At 41.3% G+C, this 24,174-nt stretch overlaps 1 protein-coding gene across 33 annotated transcripts in view; it reads right to left on the reverse strand.

The window, feature by feature from the left end:
* The window catches only part of KCNMA1 (potassium calcium-activated channel subfamily M alpha 1), a 722,982-nt gene that overhangs the window by 33,112 nt on the left and 665,696 nt on the right, over window positions 1–24,174 (reverse strand). For 18 of the 33 annotated variants that reach the window (XM_053909601.1, XM_053909600.1, XM_053909620.1 and 15 more), the window contains 2 exons: window positions 7,012–7,125; window positions 2,085–2,215 (listed from right to left, as the gene is read on the reverse strand). In XM_053909601.1, the coding sequence (XP_053765576.1) occupies window positions 2,085–2,215; window positions 7,012–7,125 (245 nt within the window). Of the gene's footprint in view, window positions 1–2,084; window positions 2,216–6,147; window positions 6,229–7,011; window positions 7,126–24,174 lie in introns of all 33 variants that reach the window. The other 15 variants (XM_053909597.1, XM_053909605.1, XM_053909598.1 and 12 more) reach the window with 1 other exon arrangement.

Raw genomic sequence — 24,174 nt, forward strand, 5'->3', positions numbered from 1 at the left:
TATTGGTACGAAGGGCTGGCTTCATGGGTGTGTGGCCTGTGCAGTCACCCAGGGTCCAGGCTCAGGAGAGCCCCTCACTTGGCTTAAAGCTCTGCTGTCATCATTTTGAAATTCTTAATAATGTATGAAAAGGTGGGCTTGCTAATTATAGAGCTGGTCTTGCCTGGACTATTTGGAATGTCTGACAGGTAGACACATAAATAATTTTATAAATTTGAATTTTTATAAATTGTTGATAGAGTATTTTGTAGTTCTAGGAAAAAAATCTACTGTAAACAGTTTCATCATCTCTTAGTAACAACAATCTTCTGTAATCTCTCTAATTAGGATCAGAAGTCAAATGAAATTTCTAAAGAGATGAATTACAGAAATCCGGCTGAAACTGAAGACCATACAGACAAGTCGGCACTGTATGAGCGTATCCTGTAGCTTCTATCTTCTGGCTTGCTTAAGGTATTTGCCCAAACTGAGCCCAACATCACTAGCAGGTAGAAAGGTTACTCCTGGAACCAGCAGGCAGTCAGAAAGAAATCACAAGTCCTGGGAAACCAAGAGTGCCTTCTCCAGGGACAGTTTTCTCTCCTTCTTGCCTTGGAAAGCTAAGTTATGGCATGATGCCTAGTCAACCTTAATTCAGATGAATATTGTCTCATAATTATTTTTAAACCCATAATTCTAATTTTTTAAATAAGATGTGCTTGCAGTTGGACCACATTCAGAAATACCGAATAACCTAAATTAGTCTTAAAAAGCTTTATGTTTTTTTTCTTTCCTCAAATAGAGGTTCTTCTGGGATCAGCTTTAATGAATAGAGGAGAATAATGCATAATTAGCATATCAGTTGTTTAACACATTCAGGAGAATAGCCTTCTTAAGCACTTTAAGGAATGTATGTGTATAAAAACTCACTGAGCTATGTTTATGGTTTTAATGTGTTCAATAAAACACTTTTTCATGGATTCCTCAAAGCTCAGTTTTTATCCAGCTTGTGTCTGTATTTTCATAAATTGTGAATTTGAGGGCTCCAAAATAAAGAGGCTTTTCTAATAAATAAAGACATTTGGTGGGAACACTTCACAATCCTCAATAATAACCAGAATAGGTTATTATTGTCTGCTTTTTGCCTTTTTTAGTTCAAGATAGCTTCATGAACCGGGGCCTACTTTTAATTGTTATTTGTTTTTAGTCTCAAAAGTGAAAAAATAATGCCTTGACTGTTTGGTGCATATCAAGTTAGAAAAGAAACCAATGATGCTTTTGACCTCCTCAGCCAGCCCGTCCTCCTCTCTTTGCCACTGCTTCATTCCTTCCTGGCAGCAGAGAACCGGCTAGGCCTGGCCCTCATGCGAGGTCTCCTCCCAGGACTTGCGTTTCAGTGATGGGCAGGGATGGAAGAGACACCCTTGACACCTTGTTCTCTTCCATCTTCTGCTCATATTCAATCTATCTCCAAGTCCTATCAATTTTCCTGACCAACACTACTCAGATGCACCCACTCCCTCCAGCTCCGCCAGCTCTATCCCTGTCCAAGCTTTGATAGCCTCATATGCTCAGACTTCCTGCCGCCATCTTGTTTCCTAAGCCATCCTCCACACACCAGCCAGGACAATCCTCTTAAAACATAAACCTGATCACATGACTTGCCAGCTTAAAACCACCCTTCAATGCCTCCTCATTTACCTTGAGATAAAAAGCAAAGCCATAAAAATGAGTTTTCTGGTCTTGCAGGTCCAAACTTGCCTCACCCTCCCCTCTCCCTCTTTGACTGTGGCCCAGCTACACAGGCTTTCTTTGGCCTCCTTAAGATTGTCAGTTTCCCTCACCGCCAGGCCTTTGCATTTGCTTTTCTTCTTCAGGGGATGTTCTTCCCACAAAATCTCCCCTCTTCCTTACCTTCCTCACACTTTCAAGAATTCATAACCAAATATTGAGTTAGTTACACAGCAGTCTGACTAACATTGGTATCCCCTTCTAGACTGCAAGCTTTGCATGGTCATGCTCTCCCCGGGAGCTCAAGCTCCGGGCCTAGGCTGCTAACGTTGGAGGTCAGAGATGCTCCAGTCCCATATCCCGCACCCACTCACCGCACTCATGAGCGAGTCCAGGACACTGACTGCAAATGCTGTCCCGCATGCAAATGGCTGCGTGAGGTACAGTTCTGTGTCGGGATCGTCATCATCGTCTTGGTCCAAAAATTGAACATTAGTATCGTTCACTAGAAAAAGTGTAAAATGAGAATTAGCTCCAAAGACCATACACAAACAGTGAAGCCAGAGAAAGAGCAGGCTACTGGTTTAGCAACACTGAAGTCACTGAAAAAGAAAGAAAAGCATGGGAGAAGCTGTAAATGAATCTTGGGGTGGGAGCCAGCAGACTCAATGGACTGCTTCTACGTGATTGTTCAAGCTTCTCAGGCCTGGAGAGCAATGAGTTCAAGCAGCCTTGCTCCCTGGCAGGCCGCCGGAGAACTGCTGGACAGTGCTGGTCAGTCCTTTGGTATAGTTTTAGAATCATGACCGAAGAACACCCTGAAGTGTTTTTCGGTAGCCAAGTCCTTTGAGAGATGAACATATTTCAAGGATGAGTAGCCATGAGTAGCCATGCTGGGATGCTAAGTTTAGCCACAGGAAAAGAAAGCAATTTATTAAGACAGAAGAGCGATAGACTGGGAACACAGCAAAGGCACATAGCAAGGAATTTACCTGCAGGCAGGACCTAGCCCGCCGGGGGTCAGCCTGGGTAGAGCCTGGTGTCCCTAGCCCTGAATCTAGGCACACACTGACAGGCCCTGTCTGACAGACTGTGACCCCAGGTGGGATGGATTCCTGGCTGTCTCCAGCTGCTTGCTGATACAGACTTGCTGTGCATTCCGAGTTGCGTGGGGACGCCCACGTTCTCCCTTTCCCCTTCTAAACAGCTCAATCTTTTATGTGCTTCAGCTAAAGTAGATGCAGCATTTGATGCTGTAGTTCATTTCCATCTGAGGATTCCTCAAGGACTCCTCCGGCAGGCACGTGCAGACTGATTGGCTGTGTCACTGAGATGTCTTTAACTTATTAAAAATTAAATGACAAATTAATTTCCATTCCCATCTTGGCTTCAGAAATTATCAGTTTTGCAGAGCAAGTAATAGGGAAGAAAGTGTGGGGTGGGGGAGGAGATGAGCGCTCATGATTTCTGGAATAATTATGGTGCTTTTAGGAAAAGAATAGATGAGGTTTCCTTTTTTTTGATTCCTTTCTAAATGTATCAGTTGCTAATTCTCTTTCCTAGAGTTATTGTTCTAATTTTTTTTCCTGAAAGTTACTTTTTGGGTAACTTTTTTTAACTTTTGTTTGTTTATCGTATGAGGCAGAATAAATGATAATAGGCTAAGAGGCTAGGCATGGAATTATTTTTAAGTGACACCATCTTGTTTCCCTACAGAAAAATTTTAATGGGGGAACATTTTTGCTCAGCAACACTTGAATTACAGGCTAGTGGGTTAAGGTGCAAAATGCAAGATCTGACAAGTCAGCTTTGAATCTGGGCTCTGTATAAACCCTGTACAAGCAAGGCACTTCATCATTCCATGGCGTAGTTTGTCTGTCTGTAAAATGGGAGAAATAATAGCAGCTCTCATGAGGTTGGCAGGAGGCTCCTATAAGATTGTGTTTGGTGAGCCTGGCCCAGGACCTTGATAGACATCAGCTGCTCTCAGGATTGCCTTTCTGAGTCAATGTTCTGTCCACCTCACTACATTATGAAAATTCCCAGCTTCCCTCTGCCTCTCTCGGAAGCAAGAAAGACCTTGCTGAGAGACCCTACTGGGGCCATATGGTAGCTTTTCCTCTCTTCCCTCCATTTACCCAAAAGTATCTTGGAGGCTACAGTATAGACTTCTTGCTTTGTGGATCAGAAATATGAACTCTGGACAATACTCAGAGGAGTGTGGTTTCAATTACTTAGAATAGCCAAGGACAGCATGTGCACTGACACTCCAAAAGCTATAGCATCTGTTACCTCTTTTCAAGACCACGGGGAACGGGAGGTACTAGACTTGGAGGGGATGTGGCCACAAGTAGGGAGACACGAGTAGATTGTCAGCAAGCCAGGCATTTCAGTCATTGGGAAAGAGCTCCAGGGCAGGAACCAGGGTTCCCTGAAAATCCTGTGTTTTGTTCTGGGATAGTCTCAGAGGGAGAGCAGACAGTGTTATCCAAAGCCTATTTCACAGAACAGTCATTATGTGGATGCTAAGAGGGATTTTTTTTTTAAATCCCTCCCCAAATGTATAGTTTCCTAGAACTGGAAAGCAGGTGAAATAGCTTTAAACAAATTTCCTTCTTGCGGAACTTCTGGGAGCCTTCAATCCACTAACATCAACTGAAACTCTCCAAGTGGGTGAAGACTGGAATACACTACACAGTTTTAAAAATGTGTTTGGTGCTAGCATCCCCTGTGCTTTTTAGAAGGCATTCTACTGGTTGGCATAATGTGGAACGTGACTCAGAACATGAAGGTAAATAGTAGATATGTGTGGGGACGCAGGGAGGCCAAGTGATTGGTGGATGATGGTGTACTTGCAAACGTGGTATGAGCACTAGGAAAACAAGGCTTAAGGCAGAAGGTAAGGATGATGTGAACACACGGAAGGTTCTCTGAGCTCCCAGAAGAGATCTGGTGAGGAACAAAGGCTCAGGAGATTCCATTATGCTAACTGAATGCCTGCATTGTTGCCTCCGATTTGGGCCACCCAGCCTTTTCTTTTCTCTCCTACTAATCACAAATAAAGATATCCTAGTTAGCTGGCGGCACATGAATTCCAAACAGAAAAAGAAATTCCTGGCAGTGATGATTTTGAAGTGCCACTAAAGGTTTCTGAGATGGAGATATCTGGATGAATTTTCCAACCTGCCGTCCCGGCTGCACACGCTCTCTGGGTCTCTTACAACCCTATGGTTCTGAGAAGAGCAATCCCGAAACCCAGGCTTTTAGCCAACTTCTCTAAACATGAAAAAGACACCTCTCCTACTGTTGGAAACAGAAAATAGTGCAATCCTCCTTGACCTGAGTGAATTTGTCCTGATAAATAGCTACGTCTCCAATAATGCAGTGCTGAATGGTGGACAATTTATTCCTTAGTTTCCAGACACCTCACAAGCAAGATTACTGTGTTAAAAGCCTGCTCTCTTATTTTGAAATATATTTGGGGGCCACGAGAATGGCATGTTCGTTTCATTCGTGAGTCATTCGAAGGCAGGTGCTCCCCACCTCTCTATCCACCCCTCTGCAGAGCGGCACATTTGCTGTCTCTATTTAGAAGATCAATCCCCAGTTCTGAGACCTGCTGCTGATGGGTGCCTTTTACAGAGTTGTTAACCAAGTCATGGGGAAGTGTGAAGGGCCTGACAAATGTAGTCACGACCAGAACCCTTCATCTTCCCGGTGAGTCCACTCTGAATCTCCCTGAGGCTCTGGGCCAGGCCGGATGGGGGTCAGAGAGCAGGACTGTGCCTCAGTGGTGGCTCACCTCAGCCTTGGCACCCTTCTTGAAATCTTGCCTTTTGTAAGAAAAGGTCCCCTGGGAGCTGGCTGCTTTTTATGGTTTCAGAACCAGAGGTTCAGAGAAAAGGCCTTGTGGTGGTGGGGGGGGGGGGAAGGCAAATAAAGTCAGAATAAAGGAAAATAAACAGCTGGAGGGAAGGCTCCGTCTTAGGTTTCTTATCTTAAAATTTTTATATTTCTCCTTTGGCTTCCTCTGAGAGCTGTGAAGACATGTCAGTCAAACTGACAGTATGTTGGAAGAGGAATATGAGGGAGAAGGTGGGGAAGCAGGGGGACACATGGAAAAGAAAAAAAAGGGAAAAAAAAAGGCCCAGGCCAAAGAAAATGAATTAGAGCAAAGATGCTTTGGAAACAACTGCCAGGTCAGATGGGTGTGATCAAAGGTTTACTGATGCTGTGTGGGGAAAAAAATCATTAAGAAAGGCCAGAACAAGACAGTCGATTCCAACCAGAGCCACAAATAAAACACATTCAAAGCAGTGCCATGGGGTAGTCTTTCTGTTACAGCCGGTGAAATAAAAAAACAAGCCGATGATAGTTGGAAACACCAACCACGGAACAAAAGGAGATACTGATGTGAAGGAAAACAGTGCTTCTTACCCAGTTCAGTTATCATTAGAATGTGCGTCCCACTGTTTTTTTCCTGATTGACTGATACCAAAGGCAACTTGCCAGGTTTAGCTAATTGGATACAGCATTTAAGGGTTGGGGAAAGGGAGTGGAGGAAAGTACAGAAAAAGAAGAGAGTGAGGGAATAACAGAGGAAACATTGTAACGTAAAGAGACCCAGCACCTTAGGTGGTTAGTATTGTCTTGCGGGGGAAGACACCACTCAGCAGTTTTGTAAATTCACAAATGGTAGGAAAAACTGTCACAGCCAGGTTAAAAGTTGGGTTCCACTGGCCAATAATCATGGCCCTCCAAACCCCATCCTACTTTAGGCCTGAGTGACATTCACTGCAAATGACCTTTAGCTGAGAAGTTCAACCAGGATAGATTAAATGGAGGGTTATTACACATTAGCCCAACGCCTCCACCCAGTTCTCAAAATGGGTTTGGCTTAGTCCTGAGGCTTTGTACCTCAGTGGGAGGGCTCTGATTGTAGGAGCTGTCTTGAGGTGCTTCCAATGAAAATCACCAGGCAGAGTCCATGGATTATGCCTTTCCTCCTTTCCTCCTCCTTCCCTAATTTATGCCCCAATCTCAAATCCGTCATCTCAAGCTGCTTTGAGAATAGTGACCAGCACGAAGGAAACTGTCTATTCTTCTCAGAGGAAAGATAGATCAGTTTTCCTTTTGGTAATCTGTCACATTGCTACTCATACCTTTCTCCACCTCCCCCCAAACAAACCCTACTAGAGCCCACTATGCTGAAGGAGCTAAGAAATAGGACAACTTCCTCATATCCTACATGGTTGGAAAAGAGTACAAAAAAATCTACCCAAAGCTGACTTTCACCCCTACCTAGTTCAGTGATGATAGGGATGTTGACCCCAGTCGTGATGGATGGTTGGCGTAACATCCCGTGCACTGGGCTGTTATCTGGAGAGGATCTGTCCATTCCTGGAGGTGTGAACCCTAGTGAAAAAGAAAGAGAAGGAAGAAAAGTCAGAGACATGGAAAGCTTGGGAATAATATGAATATTATATATATACATAATAAAAAAAGTAGCTTATGTTTTATTTACAGGTCAACAATTAGCACTCCCAGGATAAGCTCTGATGTGTTGCTTTCATGAAGCACAAAGTAGGAGGCCATTATAAATAATTCTAACCTGCCTTATAGTTCCCGAAAAATGAGTCTCGACACCAATTACTGATCTTGCTCATAGATTTTTGTTCCCCTCTCCCTCTAGGCAGACAAGAAGACTGTACTCTGTGCTTCTGTGTGACACAGGAGATGCTTTGGCCCATGAAAAGTGAACAGAACAATGTACACCATCACTTCTGTTACAAATATTTGACTTGACTTTCTGCCTCTTTTTCCAGACTGTGGCAACCATGGGAATATGGGTTACTATGGAGATGAAGGCTGGGCAGCAGCCCTGGACAGTAACCTAGACCCAAAAGCATTCGGAGTGAGTGAAAAGGTGATCTGTGTTGCTTTAAGACACCAGGGTTTGTGTGGTTGTTGTTACCACAGCATAACCTAACCTATCCTGACTATTATCTTAAACCAACTGATTACTTATTCTCTTGCCAGTGAGTGACTCAAGCCAGGGTTTTTGATAGGTTCTGGCCAAAGGGAAATGGGAGGAAATTTGTCGGGGACTTTTAGGAAGTGTTTCTTTGCTATTAAAAAGAGTCACATACAAAGAGATTCTCTTTTAATTCACTAGACATTGCTCTGGTACCTGTAGTGCCTAGAACTATGGCAGCCATCTTGCAACAAGGATGGGCACCAGCTGAGGACCAACTAAATGACATTGGCTGAACTGAATGATGGACAGCCTTAATGATAGAAAGAAATATCCTTGAGTTCCCAAATTAACCAGCCCTAGAGCCAAAACCAATTGACCTCAGGATTCTTACTACGTGAGACTTTATACACAGTATATACAAATGAGATTTTAATATACAATATGATGAGATTATGTATACATTTTATATATAATAATTATATATAATATGTATGTGTGTGTATATATATACATATATATATGTATACACACACACACACATATATATATATATATATATATATATATATATATATATATATAATTTCTTATGGTAAAATATCCTGAGGTAGGATAGATTGGTTTTGTACACACACACACACACACACACACACACACAATTTAAGATCCTGACTTTCTTATAACATTTTCTTTTCTTTAGTTTACTTCATTGTAAGAATATAGTACATAAGACACATAACATACCAAATGTAGGTTAATCGATTATTTATGCTATCAGTAAGGTTTTCAGTCACCAGTAGGCTATTAGTAGTTTTTGGGGACTCAAAAGTTACACATGGATTTTCAACTGTGCAGGAGGGCTGGCACCCCTAAACTTCTTTCATTGTTCAAAGGTCAATTGTACATATTTTTCCTTTTTGTTTAAGCCAAAAATGAGGAATTTGGTTTTGTTTTGTTTTTACTTGCAGCTGAAATCATCCTGACTGCTGCATATGCCACGAGCTTATAGTGGACCCTTGAACCTCCCAGCGTGCCTAACACAGACTTCATAAGGTAAACATGGGCATAGTAAATTGGAAAGTAGCCTACTTGGTTTCTGATTTTTGCAGTTTGAGCTTCTCAGACCCAAATCCCGAGTACATACAAGAATGAGCCTGGCCTAACCATAAGTTCAAATTTAGTGAGGGTGAGAAATCATCCCAGCTAGGCTTAATGGCTGCCTCTTTAAGGATGTGCATAGAGACCTATAAACCTGAGACATTTATTTACCTCAATATATTCATTGGGTGAAAATTAATTTTATCAAGTAAAACACCTGGTAAGTGGTACCAAGAGCTCCATGCTGGTTGTTGAGACCCAATCTCCTCCCCAACCTTACAGGACAGGCAGATAGACGTTCACATTTTCTTTGGTTTCTCTTCTTTGCCCTTGGTGGATTGGCTATACAGACTTATCAATGAATTAGGGGCTTATAGATACAGAGTCACTTGCTAAGTTCCCAAGGACAAAATTCCAAAAAGATTGTGTGGCAACATGCCCAACTTACTCTCCAGGAATGTAGCAAGGTTGGATTCACTCTGGTTTATGGTATGTGTGAAGCTCTATCTATCAGGAATGAAATGACAGGTGCTCAATAATTGCCTGTTGTTTTGGAGGTGCATAATGCATGAAATGCCAGAAAAATATGAAAGGGTTTTTTCCTATTTTCTGCTCGCTCGTGTATAAATTTTATACTATGGAATGCCATACTTTCAGAAGGAAAAAAAAAGTTTTATTTACTCTTCATTCTCTGATTGCACTTAATTTTATTCTTTGTGTTGATAGACTGTGCACAGGGGAAGTAATTTCAACTGACAATGCAGTGTCCATCTTTCTAAACTTTGGAATGCGTGTTTTTCAGCCAACCGCATCACCGAGAACATGCATTTTAAAGGCTAGCTGTTTTCTTCCCCAGAATAGCGACGGGGAAAACTAAACTGTTTTCATCAGAAGTTTCATTCAAAAGCATGAAAAACTGCAAGTGGCAGCTGTGCGGATTCAGTGGATGTGACGTTTTTGAATTTCTTCAACTTGACAAGTAAACACTTTAAATCGGTAATGCTATATGCATAATACATGGCCTGTATTTTGACATCCATCATCAAATGCTGACTTGAGAAAATACGGGTTTGTACGTCAAGGAATAGCACCCATAAAACAGGGAGAAATGCAGGTCACACGGTATTAGGAAAACTGTATTTCATTACAGAACCCGCAACAAGCCAAAGCATCCTTTTATTTTATCTTATTTAAAGATTCCATTTTCAGCTGTGAAAAGACTCAACTCCTTTGCATGAAACCTTCATTTAGAAATGACATGCTTGCCTCATAGGCCTATTCCATTTTGCTTTCATATTCCATTTTCCCCTTCAGTCGCCAAGCCTGGTTCCATTAGCATCTGCAACTGACAAACTATGGTGGGTGTCCAAAGACATCTCTCCATTAAAAGTCCTTCTCTCTCCTATGCATAACCCCAAGAGCAGGGTGCTTTTGTTGGCAAGAAAACTTCAGCAATGATAATGTCTCTTTTTCTTTTGCTAGTTTTCTAGCCACACATTTTTGAAAGCAAAAAGCAAAGACAAAAGAAACAGATTTCATCTTTTTCCTGTTCCTTTCCTGTAGAGTTGTGTTGAAGATAAACAGAATTCGTTAACATTGTTCTCTCAGAGGTCCTAATATGGGAAAATTGTGGTTTGAAATGGCAGGACTGACCCAGATTCCCTAAATGACCTTGGAGAAAAGAGTAATTCAGGCACCTTCCTTCAGAAGAGATGAGGCAATCCGGCCCTTAATGACATTTGATGGCATCTACCCCATTCATCATAGCAGCAGTTGATAAAGGGACAGGTCCAAATTGTGTCCACATTTCTTGATTGTCTTGCTCCCCACCTTTCTTGATTGTCTTGCTCCCCACCATTACTGTTTGCTGCAGTGGATACATCTTTGGTTGAACTTGAAGTCTCTCTCCATAAAACAGTGCTCCAGTTATGCATGTGAACGTGCTGGCACATGGAACCTACTCCAGGGATCATAATCTACACCTGGAGAAGAGTGAAACTGGCAAACTCTCCTTTCATTAGTTAAACTAACACTTGCGAAATTAATTTTAGAAACCAGCACTTATTTTGCCAGAAGAGGTGACTAAGAATATTGGCATCAGAGAGATAGGATGAGAAGTTCTCAACCAGGAAAGGATTTGAGTTCAATCACCTACAGCCCATGCTCTTACCAAGATGGTCTTCTGATTCTTTAGATGTGCCCCCATTCTCTCTGTTAAGCATGGACACAAGAGGCAAGTTTGAGGCTACAAATGACTTCCAAAGATTACCTGATCTCCTAAAATTGAAGGCCCTTCCCCATTCTAATCCTCAGGGCCGGATGTAAGGGCCTGATGTTACCTTTCCATTCTTTTGGCATTAGGCATAAATGGGACCAACATTGCCCCTCTGCTAAACATGCTCACTTCACATGCTGTATGAGAACTTTAGGACAGAGACTGGGTTTTCCATCTTTTTAAAACTTTCCCAGATCAAGCCATACAGAGAAAGACAGATACCATATGTATTCACTCTTATGTGGATCCTGAGAAACTTAACAGGAACCCATGGGGGAGGGGAAGGAAAAAAAAAAGAGGTTAGAGTGGGAGAGAGCCAAAGCATAAGAGACTCTTAAAAACTGAGAACAAACTGAGGGTTGATGGGGGGGAGGGAGGGTAGGGTAGGTGATGGGTATTGAAGAGGGCATCTTTTTGGATGAGCACTGGGTGTTGTATGGAAACCAATTTGACAATAAATTTCATATATTAAAATAAATAAATAAATAAAACTTTCCCAGATCGTCTTTGGAATTCCCGGCCTGTAGACAAGAAACAGTGTGGAATAGTTAGAAGTATGGACTTTGAAGTCAGATGTCTTGGGTTCAAGTACTGACTCATCTACTTATGAGCCACATAACTGTGAGCATAGCTCTGACTCTCTGTAAGCCTCTGTTTCATTGTATATACACTGGAAGTGTCATAGGACAATTAGAAGGATAAAATGAAATAGTGTATTAAAAACATTTAGTATAATGTCTAGTATAAAGCAAGTACTCAAACACTGGACAACTGATGTTACTGATTCAGTGGGTACACAATAAATATTTGTGGATAGGTGCAGCATCCAGTGCCACTTGTTCCCTATAGATAAAGAATTGAGGAAGCTTTTGACATATTTTCTAGAAAGAATTTTCACATAGAGAAAACCATAGAAATGTAATGGGAAGGCAATGAGCAGTGTGAATACATTTTGGTAGAAATAATCAGATGAATTCAGTGATAAAAATGAATTCCAATATATCTAAGGAATGAAGATTTTGTGTATGGACGGTTAGGATTTTTTTTATTTTTTATTTAAAAAATTTTTTTTGTTAATGTTTATTCATTTTTGAGAGACAGAGCATGAGTGGGGGAGGGGCAGAGAGAGAGGGAGACACAGAATCTGAAGCAGGCTCCAGGTTCTGAGCTGTCAGCACAGAACTCGACGTGGAGCTCCAACTCACGAACTGCGAGATCATGACCCGAACTGAAGTCGGATGCTCAACCGACTGAGCCACCCAGGCACCCTGGTTAGGATTTTTTTTTAAGTATGGGGAAAACTGGGGGCCAGTTGATAAGAAAGACTAGGAAAGTTTCTTAATTCCTTATAGCAACTGTAGAATCTCTCTGGAGACTTCTTTTTCCAGATGTAATCTCCCACTTATTTTTTATTTATGTTTATATATTTTTTAGTTTTAGAGAGAGAGAACACAAGCAGGAGTGAGGGGCAGAGGGAGACAGAAAGAGGGAAGAGAGAGAGAGAGAGAGAGAGAGAGAGAGAGAGAGAGAATCTTAATCAGGCTCCACACTCATCATGGAGCTCCACACAGGGCTCGATCCCATGACCCTGGGATCATGACAGGAGTCAGATGCTCAACCAACTGAGCCATCCAGGTGCCCCTCCCACTTTTCTTAATTATTTAGGGATATAAACTCCTCTCTTGAGTTCTAAGGCTCCTAAAATGGCTTTTGCTACTCTCTGCTTTGTTTTCCAGTATTTGTGTTCCTAACCATATGTGCTACTGTTACGTTCAGATGAACAGAATCAGCAGCGTGTGATGTTCTTTTCATGTTATTAATTATTCCAGGAGCTGGCAGCACTCAGCCCCTGCCAGGGAAGTTATCTTAAGTAATTTAAGTGACATTTAGTTAAATTAGACAAGGCCATTTCAGTTAGGGTGGCTTCCAGTTAAAGAATTTAACAAACATTTGGGCTATTCCTAAGAAGTTGAAGGAGAAGAGACAGAAAGGGGATAAAAAGGAGATCAGCCAGGTGTCATTTTAAAAATCAATTGTTTTGGGTACCTACTGCATGCATGCATCTATGTGCAGCGTCCAAGAGACACCATGTGGTTGTAGGGGAAAAAAAAAAGCTGTGGCTCAGACAAGATCTACCATAGGGAATGCTAGAAATGGGTGGGATTCCAGGATAATGCAGAGGTGAGTGCATTAGAAAGTGAGAAAGACTCAACATCACTGTCTATATGGAATTCAAAACAAAAGTTCTAGATTTAGACTGATTAAGATAATTAGGCATGAAGAAAATAAGTTTCAAAAGAACCTCAAGAAAAAAAAAAGCCAACATTTATTGAGTGCTTACTATATTCTAAACTCTATTCATGGAGTAACTTTAGTTCTCAAAACCATCTTATGTAGATAAAACTATTTGGCAGACGAAGAAACTAAAGCACAGAGAAGGTAAGTAATCAGCCCTGGGGCACACATCTAGGAATTAGCAGATCTCACATTTGCACCCAAGGGAATTGAAATGAAATGCCATGACTTACAATATGTGTTATAGCTGCACTAAGAGCTTTTCGTGGGCCACCTCATTTATTCCTCTGAACAACCCTATGAATGTAGGCACTGTTAACATCCCCATTTTGTAGATAAGGAAAATAAGATTCAGAACAGTCCAAGAACTTCCTCAAACACAACCAGTTAAGAAACGGAGGCTCTGGGAGTTGAGCCAGGCAGTCTGACGTCACAGCCCATGGATAACCATGCCCATGTTGCCTTCTTCCTGTGTGAGATGCTCCCTCCTTCTCAGGGGCTGATCCAGGCAGGTAAGTTGGAGGCCCGAGCCAGTCCTACTCTTTTGCTGTTTTCACTTTTAAACAATAGCAGATAACAACTGGGACCCATTGTAGTTATGCCTAACTTGCTTTGGTACAGTAGCATGCACAATTCGGTACATATAATAAATGCTTTATTACAGTCCTTTTCCATGGGGGAAAACACAAAGTACTTTCTAAATCTCCCCTAGTTAAATCCCCAAGCCTTTTCAGGGAGAGAGAGAGATGGAAATTCTTATCAATCACCTCCCCTAGAATAGATGGAGAAATGAAGGTAAGTGCCTCTCCCGCCCCCATAGATTTAACATAAAGGAATTGGTTCAAATGGTGGGCCAAATTATCTTTTATTGTGTGCATATAAATGATGGTTAGAAATCCATATGCTACGTTAAACTAGGGAAATAAATTAGGCCAAGTCATCTAGGTTTGCTGAGACAGGTATTCAATATGAAGTTGTAAAAGGAAAAGATCACCGTTAAAAATGATCTATAAAGACATGTTAAAATCAAGAGAAACATCTCATATTACATCATCTATGAGATGAATTAAATTTCCTGTTAATGCCAGGCAAAAAAAAAAAAAGAAAAAAAATCCCAAAGTGAAATGTCAGATGAAGTGAAGATCAATAAAAATATTTTGATAAGTAAATGCAACAATGCTATTTAACACATGATTGGCAACTGTTGAAACATAAATTATCCAAATTTCCCATTGCTGCTTATGGGAAAATTATGCAGATTAGAACTTGATTAGGCTTATATCATGAGACTCAATTTGGACTTTTAATCTATTAAGCTCCAATAAATGAGGCATCTGAATAGCTCCCCTGAGCAAGAACAGTAATAGCCACAGCAGTGATTTTGCAGTATGTATTCCAACAAATTCTTCAGCAGCTGAAGTCAAGAAAATTCCACCTACAGAAGCACAATTGCTTTCTAACTTGTAGGGGGAAAATCTACATGCCTAGGCTTGATTTGGAAGATAGATTTTTGGAAAAGTCTGCAAGAGCAACCTGTCCAGAGAAAGCCTCAGTTTAACCTTGTAACAGGGTTTCCCACAAAGTTGGAGTCCTAGAGTCATGAAGGCCAGGCAGCTGACCAGTGTTGACTCAATAAAAAACAATGATTTACTGAGGCGGCATCTTCTGACCCTGTCCAAAGGGTACTCCCACTCTTACTTTTCCCTTCGGAGCCTGAGGTGTGCTAGCCTGAGACAGGGCGCTGGAGGGCAATGTTGGGGAGCTGTGTGGATGGGGGGGAAATTTCAACCAAAAACTCACGTGCTTGGAGTCGATTGGGTCTCCTTTGCCTCTTTACCAATCACTCTATGCTAGAGATTCAAGAGCTTTAGAAATCCTCTAATCAATCTCTCCATTTCAGAGATGAAGAAACCAAGGCTCAGAGCAAAGAAGTTACTGTGCCCAAGGTCACAGAACCAGTTGGTGGCAGAAGAAGGACAGTTGATTATCTGCTCTCTTCCAAGTCCTTCTCCACATAAGGAACCCATTCCACAGTGTTTGGTGGGGAGAGGGAGAGGGCAACCCTGTCCCCAGCCTGGCACAGAAGTGACAACATGAAGCCAGACAGTGTGACTTCACAGGCCCATCATCCTGGGCACACAGCTGGTTTAAGATGAACCTGTCCCCCGAGCTGGGGCCAAGCCATGTTCTCCCCATCTCTCTCTGATGTAAAAGATGTTAAAGATGTTGTGGTTGCAAAGCCAGAAGGAGGTAAGTATGGGGCTGTGGGTGACCATTTAGCCCACGATGGGGCAAACAAGTCAAGAGGGGAAGAGGATGAGACAGAGTTCTGACATCACTCAAGCTCATGGGCTCACATGTCTGAAGCCATGGGCACCTCAGTTCTATGACTCCCTTTTTATTTAAGCCTTTTTGAGTTGAACCTCTATGTTTTCCAACCAAAATGCTCCAAATGGTACAGGACCCAAATATCTGTTTGCATGGTGAAATAGCTCATGCATGTCTGATGTTGTATTAAAACAAATGGTTGTATCTTTCTTTATTCAAGCTTTCCTTTTCACTTCCAGTGACCAAGCACAAGACGTGGGTCAGCGTCACCCTCCATTTCCTCTATTCACAGTAAGTGACATTGATATTTTTAACAGTATTTTTTTCTAGAGACTGTGTTCGATGAATGCCTTGGGAAGTTGGCTCACCCATTGTGTAAAATACCTCACTTTTTTTAGAGTTTGTGTTTTGGGTCTGAATCAAACCAAAGCAGACTAAACCAACCAACCAACCAACCAACCAACCCACATTTTCATAGCTGTTTGCTCATTAAGTTTCATTACGCAGAAAATTTCCTTTTAAAATAAGCCTAAAGAGCTTACTGTTTCCAGTATCTATCTCTCAAAGGAAAGAGGGAAGGAAGGAAGGCAGGTAGGAAGGAAGGAAGGGAGGGAGGGAGGGAGGAGGGAAGGAGAGAGGGAGGGGAAAAAAATCAGTCACAACTCAAACACAACTAAGACCACAGATTTGGAAATAAACCTAAGATTCATATGGTCTAATGTCTTCACTTGCCCCTGAGCTCATAGTGTCATAGTGAATTTTCCACAACTTCTCAATTGCTTTTTACCCTCTCTGAATTCATCTTACAACTTAAAAATAAGATTAACTTTGGCGATACGAATCAAATGAGTTAAAATTTTATGTGCCCTTTGGCCTAAGCAATTTCACTTCTAAAAATAAGCACATACAGTCATAATTTCTTCACATTAAAGATCTGGTTACAACAGTCTTCATTTGTGGTTATTAAGTAACAATGTTAAGTTGAAAACAATAGGCATGTTCAGTATTAGGAAACTGATTATGAGAAGTATGATCCACTAAACATAAAGCAGAAAAATATTTACTAACATAGAAAATGGTCATGGTAAAATATTTGTGGAAAAACACAGGTCATATACTAATATATACGATCCCTTTTTGAGGGGGAAATATTCATATCTACAGAAGCAAGACTAGTATGTCAATACTAATATGTCCAAGTGGTAAAGTATGAAGAATGTGTGTTTTCTTCTTTTTGCTTATATGTAGTTGCTAAATTTTCTTAAATGAATATATTTTATTTGTGTAATGAGAAAAAATGATCAATGGATAATTATCAAAATTATAGATTGATAAAAGAAAAGAGCTTGAAACCTTAAAACTTCATGTGATCTTTATGAGTTGAGAGCAGCTGGTTGGATATGGTAGATGGACTCATCCTGTTGAGCGACACAGATCTTAAATGTTATTTTTGAGATCCTCAGTTTGAGGAAATGGAGGTTCTGGGGTGGAAATGACAAGTTGAAGTTTACACATTAAAAAGCGAGTCTTCAAGGATCCCGTTTTCTGCTATGCCAACCTCCAATCACTTTACAAGAGCCACTCAAACTCAGAGAAAGGATGGCTAATGCTCACGGGGCTCTAAAGAGCACTGGACTCATGGCCAAAGGGAGGAACAGTCAGAAGTGGTTTCCAACACAGAGGAAACTGTGTTTCCAACACAGTGGCACCTGCTGATTCTCATCCCTGCTCCCACCAAGGCTCACTCACTTCAGAAATGCCGTCTCCTCTTTCTCTTCCAACCCAGCTCCCACCCCTCCTTCACCTCCTCCAGGAAGCCTGCCTTGACTAACTTCTCTCCCCCCTTCAGATACTTCCTGAAGATGTCTTTTTCGATACTTTTCCCATTTTCTTTATTTATTATTTTAAACTGAGCAAATAAATCACTAGTAATTATAAACTAATCACTACATTCTAATGTTTAAATGTTTTTTAAGTGTCTTTAATGTGTCCTATTTTTAGTCTTCCTACTTATCGGATTCTTCATTTCGATATGGCATGGACTATGTCAGCCTTTTCTTTATTACTATTATTAATTCCTAATTCCTATTCTGGACCCTCCCTCTTTGCTGCCACCACAATAGGTCAAAGGCTGTTTTGCCACTAATATAGGGTTCCCTCTTTCATGCCGGATCCTGTTTCCAGTAAACGAGACGTGTGCTATGCCAGGGAAAAGGTAGACGTATACATTGTGAGACAGTGATATGCAGCGGATACTAATAAAACACACAGAAACCTCCCCTGTGTTTTCTCATTTTGTTTCCGTTACATCAATTTTTTTCTCCCCCTTTTGTGAGCATTAATCAAAGAAATGCAAAGAGCTCATTAAAGTGATAGATTGACTGAAAATGTAACCACCTTTACATTATAAACAGTTTCTTTATGTTCTCAATGCTATGGGCTTTGTTATTCAGCATTTGTCATGTAGTTCAAGTGTCCGTTTACTTTTAAAACACCAAATGCCAAATGGGCCCCAGTTGTTTGGTTTAATGGGAACCAACGGCCAGCATAGCAAAAACCAGAGCTAGGAAATCACAGGCAAACTAAAACATCCGTATCTTAAGAGCACAGAAAATTAAGGAGCTGTAAGAGATGGCTTTGCCAAGTGATCCAAGGGAACACAGTTCAGGAAAAGCAGAATCCCATCTCCGGCAACTTTCTCTGTCAGAGACAGCTGTCTCTGAAAGGTTCTCAAGACAGGACGCCTGGCCTGAGAGAACAGTCCACGTTCTAAACATTTGAAAGTCCTTTAAAAGAAAGCACAGTAAACTTTTTTCTTTTAAGTTTTAAAGGCTTTCCTGCATACATGTTCAGGCTGGCAGATGAATATATAACTAGGATCAGGTATTCCCAATCCACACCAATCTTCACTAAAGAAGATGTTGATTGGTGCTAATTTGATTTTGAAAAGTCATTTACACCATGATCAATATCCCTTGACCATAATCTGAAATAAACCATAACACTGTGGTTGAAAACTTGAATTCTGGAGCTAGACTGCGTTCGTGTGAGTGCTACCTTGTTCAGTTTCTAGTTTGTGATTTGGGGAAATTTTCTTAAATTCTGCGTCTCAGTCTGTTCATCTGTAAAGTGGGAGAGTAGTACGTCATGAAGATTAAATAAGTTAAATAATACAGGTAAATTGCTTACAAGAGTGCCTGGAACAGAGTAAGCACTTTATGAATACTAACTTTGATGATGATGATGATGATGATGATGAATGTCGTCAACAATAGATTGGTAATGCTGACAAAGAAATGGACAGGGAATCCAAGGTCAATCCTTAGCTCCCTATGAGAACTTAGAAGGACTCAGTGTTTTATCTAAACTCGGTTTTCCCTTCTGTAAATTTGAGGCAGATAAGGCAGTGCCCAATCCCTTCTGGTTCTCAAAAACTATCATCCTAATTCTGAGGGCACCGTATATGACAATGGAACCATGATAACTCTGGGTTTAATCCCTTGGTATTCAGGAATGACTGCAGAGTCATTCATGGGTTTTTTAAAAAATGTTTTTATTCGGTTTTGAGAAAGACAGAGCAGAGGAGGGGCAGAGAGAGAGGGAGACAGAGTATCTGAAGCAGGCTCTGTGCTGTCAGCAGAGATCCTGATGCGGGGCTCAAACTCATGAACCATGAGATCATGACCTGAGCTGAAGTTGGACACTTAACAGACTGAGCCACCAGGCACCCCCATGGGGTTGTTTTTTTAAGGATGCGGAAGACATGAACCTTTTCTTCCAGTATCCTAGCACACAGTCCGTTAGCAACAAACATACTGACAGATGCATACAAGAGACACACACTAAGTGCACCATGAGAACCCTGCCACTTGCACATCACAATTCACAACATGACATCATATCCTCTTTCAGGAGTAACCCAGAAGGCACGATCTTCCAATCAGGAGCCCTGCATCCACTCCACTCAGTAACAGACAATCCGGTTCATCTCCTGCTCTGTGATTATAGTTATAACAACTGCTCTGGTCCTCAGTTTCTTCACCTGGGAAATGGGGATGACTCTAAGGTCCTTTTTAGCTCCAAGGTTTAGGTCTCTTTCATGACCCCAAATTTTAAAAGTAAGTGTGTACAGACAGAATAAACAAGCAAGGAGAATCAAGAGGATCTCTTTTCAGAGGCTCTGGTACAGAAACTGCCTTTCAGTTGTATTTTATACCTTTGCCCGGAGAATGAAATTGCAGTGCTCAAACCAATGAGAAGGATGTACTTTCTCCAAAGTTGCTATAATGGCCAAAAAGGCCATAAATAACCATTTATTAAACAAACAGTATGGGCTAAAGGAAGAGAAACCGCCACAATTAGGCTCCTGGGGCCTGCAGGCATGGTACGAAACAGTGGGACTCTCTCATAATCCCAGCAATATGTTACCAGTTGTTCCATTTTCTTGAAGTTATCTTCATAATCAAGATGCTATCCCAGCCATTGTGGGCTTTAGAACTATTTTTAATTTTAATTTAAAGAGCAATTAAAGAAAGACAATGGATACTCTGGATAATAAAGTAAGTGATTAGCAGCATGCAAATGACAAAGGCTTAATGATAATATGGTTCTAGTCTCCAAAGGGCTTGTCAAGAGAAAGCCCTTTCTACATGTGGTTGTTCAGCTAATGCGTCTCAACCCACAATTACAACATTGCTGACACCATTAACCAGTGAAACAACATCACTTCGCGAAATCCTTGTTGTCTCATTAAAATGGAAAGGGTCAGGTAATTTACCAGCGTTGTATGTCTAGTTTTGTTGTTGGTAATTAGCAAACATTACCCAGCATGGACTCCCACTGGGAACTGGAGAAACTTTGTGAAATATTAAAGAGGAAAGTCTTTATATTTCACTAGAAAATTGAAACGAGATGCAGTGATATTCTCCCTGTCACTCTCGCGTTTAGGAGAAGGAAGGAGCAAGCTGGAAGGAATTCTTTAACTTAAGGAGAAATGTTCAGAAAGCACTGGGAAGTCACTATTGAAATCAATACCCTGAATCAGGCTGTATCCTGGCCGACAGGGTTTATAAAAGGGGGTGGGTTGGGAGGACAGGAAAATTGCAAACTACACCTTTATTGCTCTTACTTAGGTTTTTTTGAATTAATCTCCTTGAAATAGAGGAAAGGGGCTATAAAAAGTTTTCTCTTTGGAAGGCTTTGTAATTTAAATAAGCACCAGAATTGTTTATTCAAAGTTATTTATATATATATTTTTTAAATGGAGAGATTGAGGAAATATATCCCAGTGCCCTGACTTCCTGCCTTTCTGCCTCTTTAATGAAAGCCTCTGTAGACACTGGAACTGAGACCCCACCCGAAATGTGGCCACACTTGGTGTGTTGTCAGAAAGCAGAATGGTATCTTATTCTTTAAATGGAACTTTTGGAACATAAAACACATTCCAATAAATGTGAACAGAAAATTATGAATTCATTAAACTACTTTGGTATCTTGCGCTATATATAATATTTATATTCCGACTACTGTAAAATATGCTTTAATATCTTTAGGCAGCTATAAGGGCTTAAATATTTATAAAATGGCTAAAGATAAAGTATGGCCCTTTTATTCCTACATACAGATGATGTAAGGCGTGCAATCAAAGACAATAACACTCTCTGCCCATTTGTCATCTTAAAGGAGCCGATCAGTGCGCCATCCCTCGTGTGCTATCTACATAAGAGTTGTTGCCGACACAGGCAACTCCAGAGGAGTTTGCGCCTTAAAAACTACCTAGAGTGCTATACTTCACAGAAAACAGGGCTTTCTGAAAATGGAGACAAAACAATAAATTTGCAGGCAAAACAGCTCCAAGAGGGGCTTCAAAATACTGCCGTATTTATCTCTGGGACATCTGGGAACAGGAAGCATTTTGATTTAATATTTCATAACATAGAGGCAATTGCTTCCTTGCATGGTATATAATTAATGCTCATAAAAAGAAGACTTTAGAAAAAAAAAAGTCTATGGAATCCTAAATGCAAATAAAAATAAATAAATAAATAAATAAATAAATAAATAAAATGAGACACACACCTGGACTTCTCTTAGAAATATGGAACAGCCTCATGTAATCCAATACAAAGAAAGCCACCCTGAATTCACAATCACCTGGGGGCCCATTAAAAGTAGGTTTATAGATTAAGTTTGAAACTTCAACCATGACGTTCCCATTATTTAGTCTCCTTCTCTGTCATTATACCCAGGGGTTTGATTGATTTTCAAAGTTCTTCCATTTCCTATACTGCTGATTAAGCATCCCGAAAACTACCTGCACCTACCTGCCTTGACCTCTCCCATGCACATTCCCCTGGTCTATTTTCCCCACTCCTTGCGGATCAGGACGGTGTATATTTGGGAACCACCTGGAAGTTCACGAGTCAAAGTTCATTTCTCCCATAGTTCCTATTTTCATAATGTCCATGATATGCCTTCCAAACTTCCCCGCAAGCAACCCTGGGAGGCTGCCAGTTCCATGGAGATGGAAGCTTACTGAACCAGCAGTCCCATGTGAGAATCACGGACGGTTACCTTGAGTAAAGAGGCTCAGTCTGTACTTCTCAATGCAGGCTGCACCTTGGAATCTCTGATGCCTGCATCCTATGTCTAGAGTCTGGTGCAATCGCTGTGGGATGTGGCTTGAGTGAGGTTTGAGAGCTCCTGGTTGATTGCAATGTGAAGCTAAGGTGGAAAACCCATTAGGCTAGGTAACTTGTTACCTCCATATGCAAATATTTCTGCATACAACTCTGGGGAGGTAAAGGAAGGGGCCAAGAGAAGATCCATCATTTTATTAGGCACTTAAAGGGATCCAAGACCCCTTCCCCAATTAAAAACTCAAAGTTCCTCAGATCTTCTGGCTGAGAGCCAAAATTAGTTTTTTTGAGGTGAAAAGAGGCCAAGGGCAAATGATAGGTATAACCTATCATCTAGTCGGAGCAGTATGGGCCCTACTCTGACAGTAGCAACTCTGGATAGTTTCATTTTACCAGAACCTCAGTGAACAGAGACCTAGCCTCTCTGCTTCATAGAGAAGCCCCATCATGTGGTGCCATACTAGCCTGTCTATGGAGGAAAAATCTCAGTGGTCACTGTCAATGTGTCCCAGTTTTTCCTCAACTCCTCTGTAGGCTTTTGTAAATCTACTGTTCCTGGATTTCTCACCTCCCAAAGGTGTGTTTTGTTTTCTACGCGTATTTATTGACAAGCACAATCAACAGCTATTCTGGCTGCTAGGTACAAAGGGATAATTCTTATCTTGCTATTGGTTATCTTGGGGGAGCAAAGGAAAGAAAATAGTAAAACTCTCCAAAAATAATAGTAACAAATGTAGCTGATGTTGCGTGATCTCTTACTACATCTCAGTTACTAAGTGTTTTATATCCATTCATTCAGGGCTGCCATGTGTGGTTGTGAAGGACGTGGTTTCTGACCCTATTTAATTGTGTCATGTATTGAAAAAAAAAGTTGTGTCATCACTCTGACAGCCCCATTTGTGACTCGCCACCATGAATTAGAGTGACAAAACCCATCTGCTGAATTCTTCCTGCCCAGGTATTAGGGCGACATGGGCTAGTCTGCTGCTAAAAGGAGTGCCCATCTCCACATGGCCAGGAAAGCTCTAAGGAACCATTCAAAGCTCCCTGGAGCAGAAAGTAGAGATGGTTTCTGCCCTTCATTGAACTTTGGAGGTCTCAGTCCTACAGCCTCCTTAGGCCTTGGGCTGGTATTGTGCAACACTACCTGCAGTGAGGCCAATGCAAGGTTGAGGATCACGAGCTATTAGTAAAGGTTCAAGGATTGGGGTGATTTACTAGAGAACGTTTGGACAAGCCTGACAAGTTCAACATCTTGGATCTTTGTAGCCCTTGCCTACTGCTCAGCAGTCAAAGGAATGGAGAGTGACTGAAGCCGGGGAGGAAAGTATGTGGTTTTTAGCAAAGTATCGAGCTGCTTTGTCTCATTTGAGGGCAAACGAAGATAGGGCAGGCTGCAAACAACAGATATTAGGAGTATTCATTTGTTCACTCCACAAACCTCTACAAGCATCTAGTAGGTGGGAGGTGCTGTGCTAAGCATTTAAATGCATTTCTGGCAATTGGTGGGAGTGGGGAGATCAGTAAGGTGATAGACCAGGCCATTCTTTTGAGGTCCCACCCAAATTAACAGTGACCTCACCTACCTCCTTTCCTCTGATGCCCTGAGACCATTAAGGCCCCTCTGTTCTATCATCAGCAGACAGATAGCTAAGTGCCCCTGCCTGAACTACACTTGGCCTTTCTTGTTTATGTGCCTTCTCTCACTCAGCCTCAGCCTCTTCCACCTGCCTGTAGCCCCTTTACTTATGATAATCATACTTATTTTCAAATTGAACTTCACTTATTCTGGAGCCCCTGCCCCCAACCACTGCAGCCCAAAACGGCCCCTGGCTTCTCTTAACACACTATGT

The sequence above is a fragment of the Panthera pardus genome, unplaced genomic scaffold (assembly GCF_024362965.1).
Source record: "Panthera pardus isolate Hobbes unplaced genomic scaffold, ASM2436296v1 HiC_scaffold_22, whole genome shotgun sequence".
Lineage (NCBI taxonomy): Eukaryota > Metazoa > Chordata > Mammalia > Carnivora > Felidae > Panthera > Panthera pardus.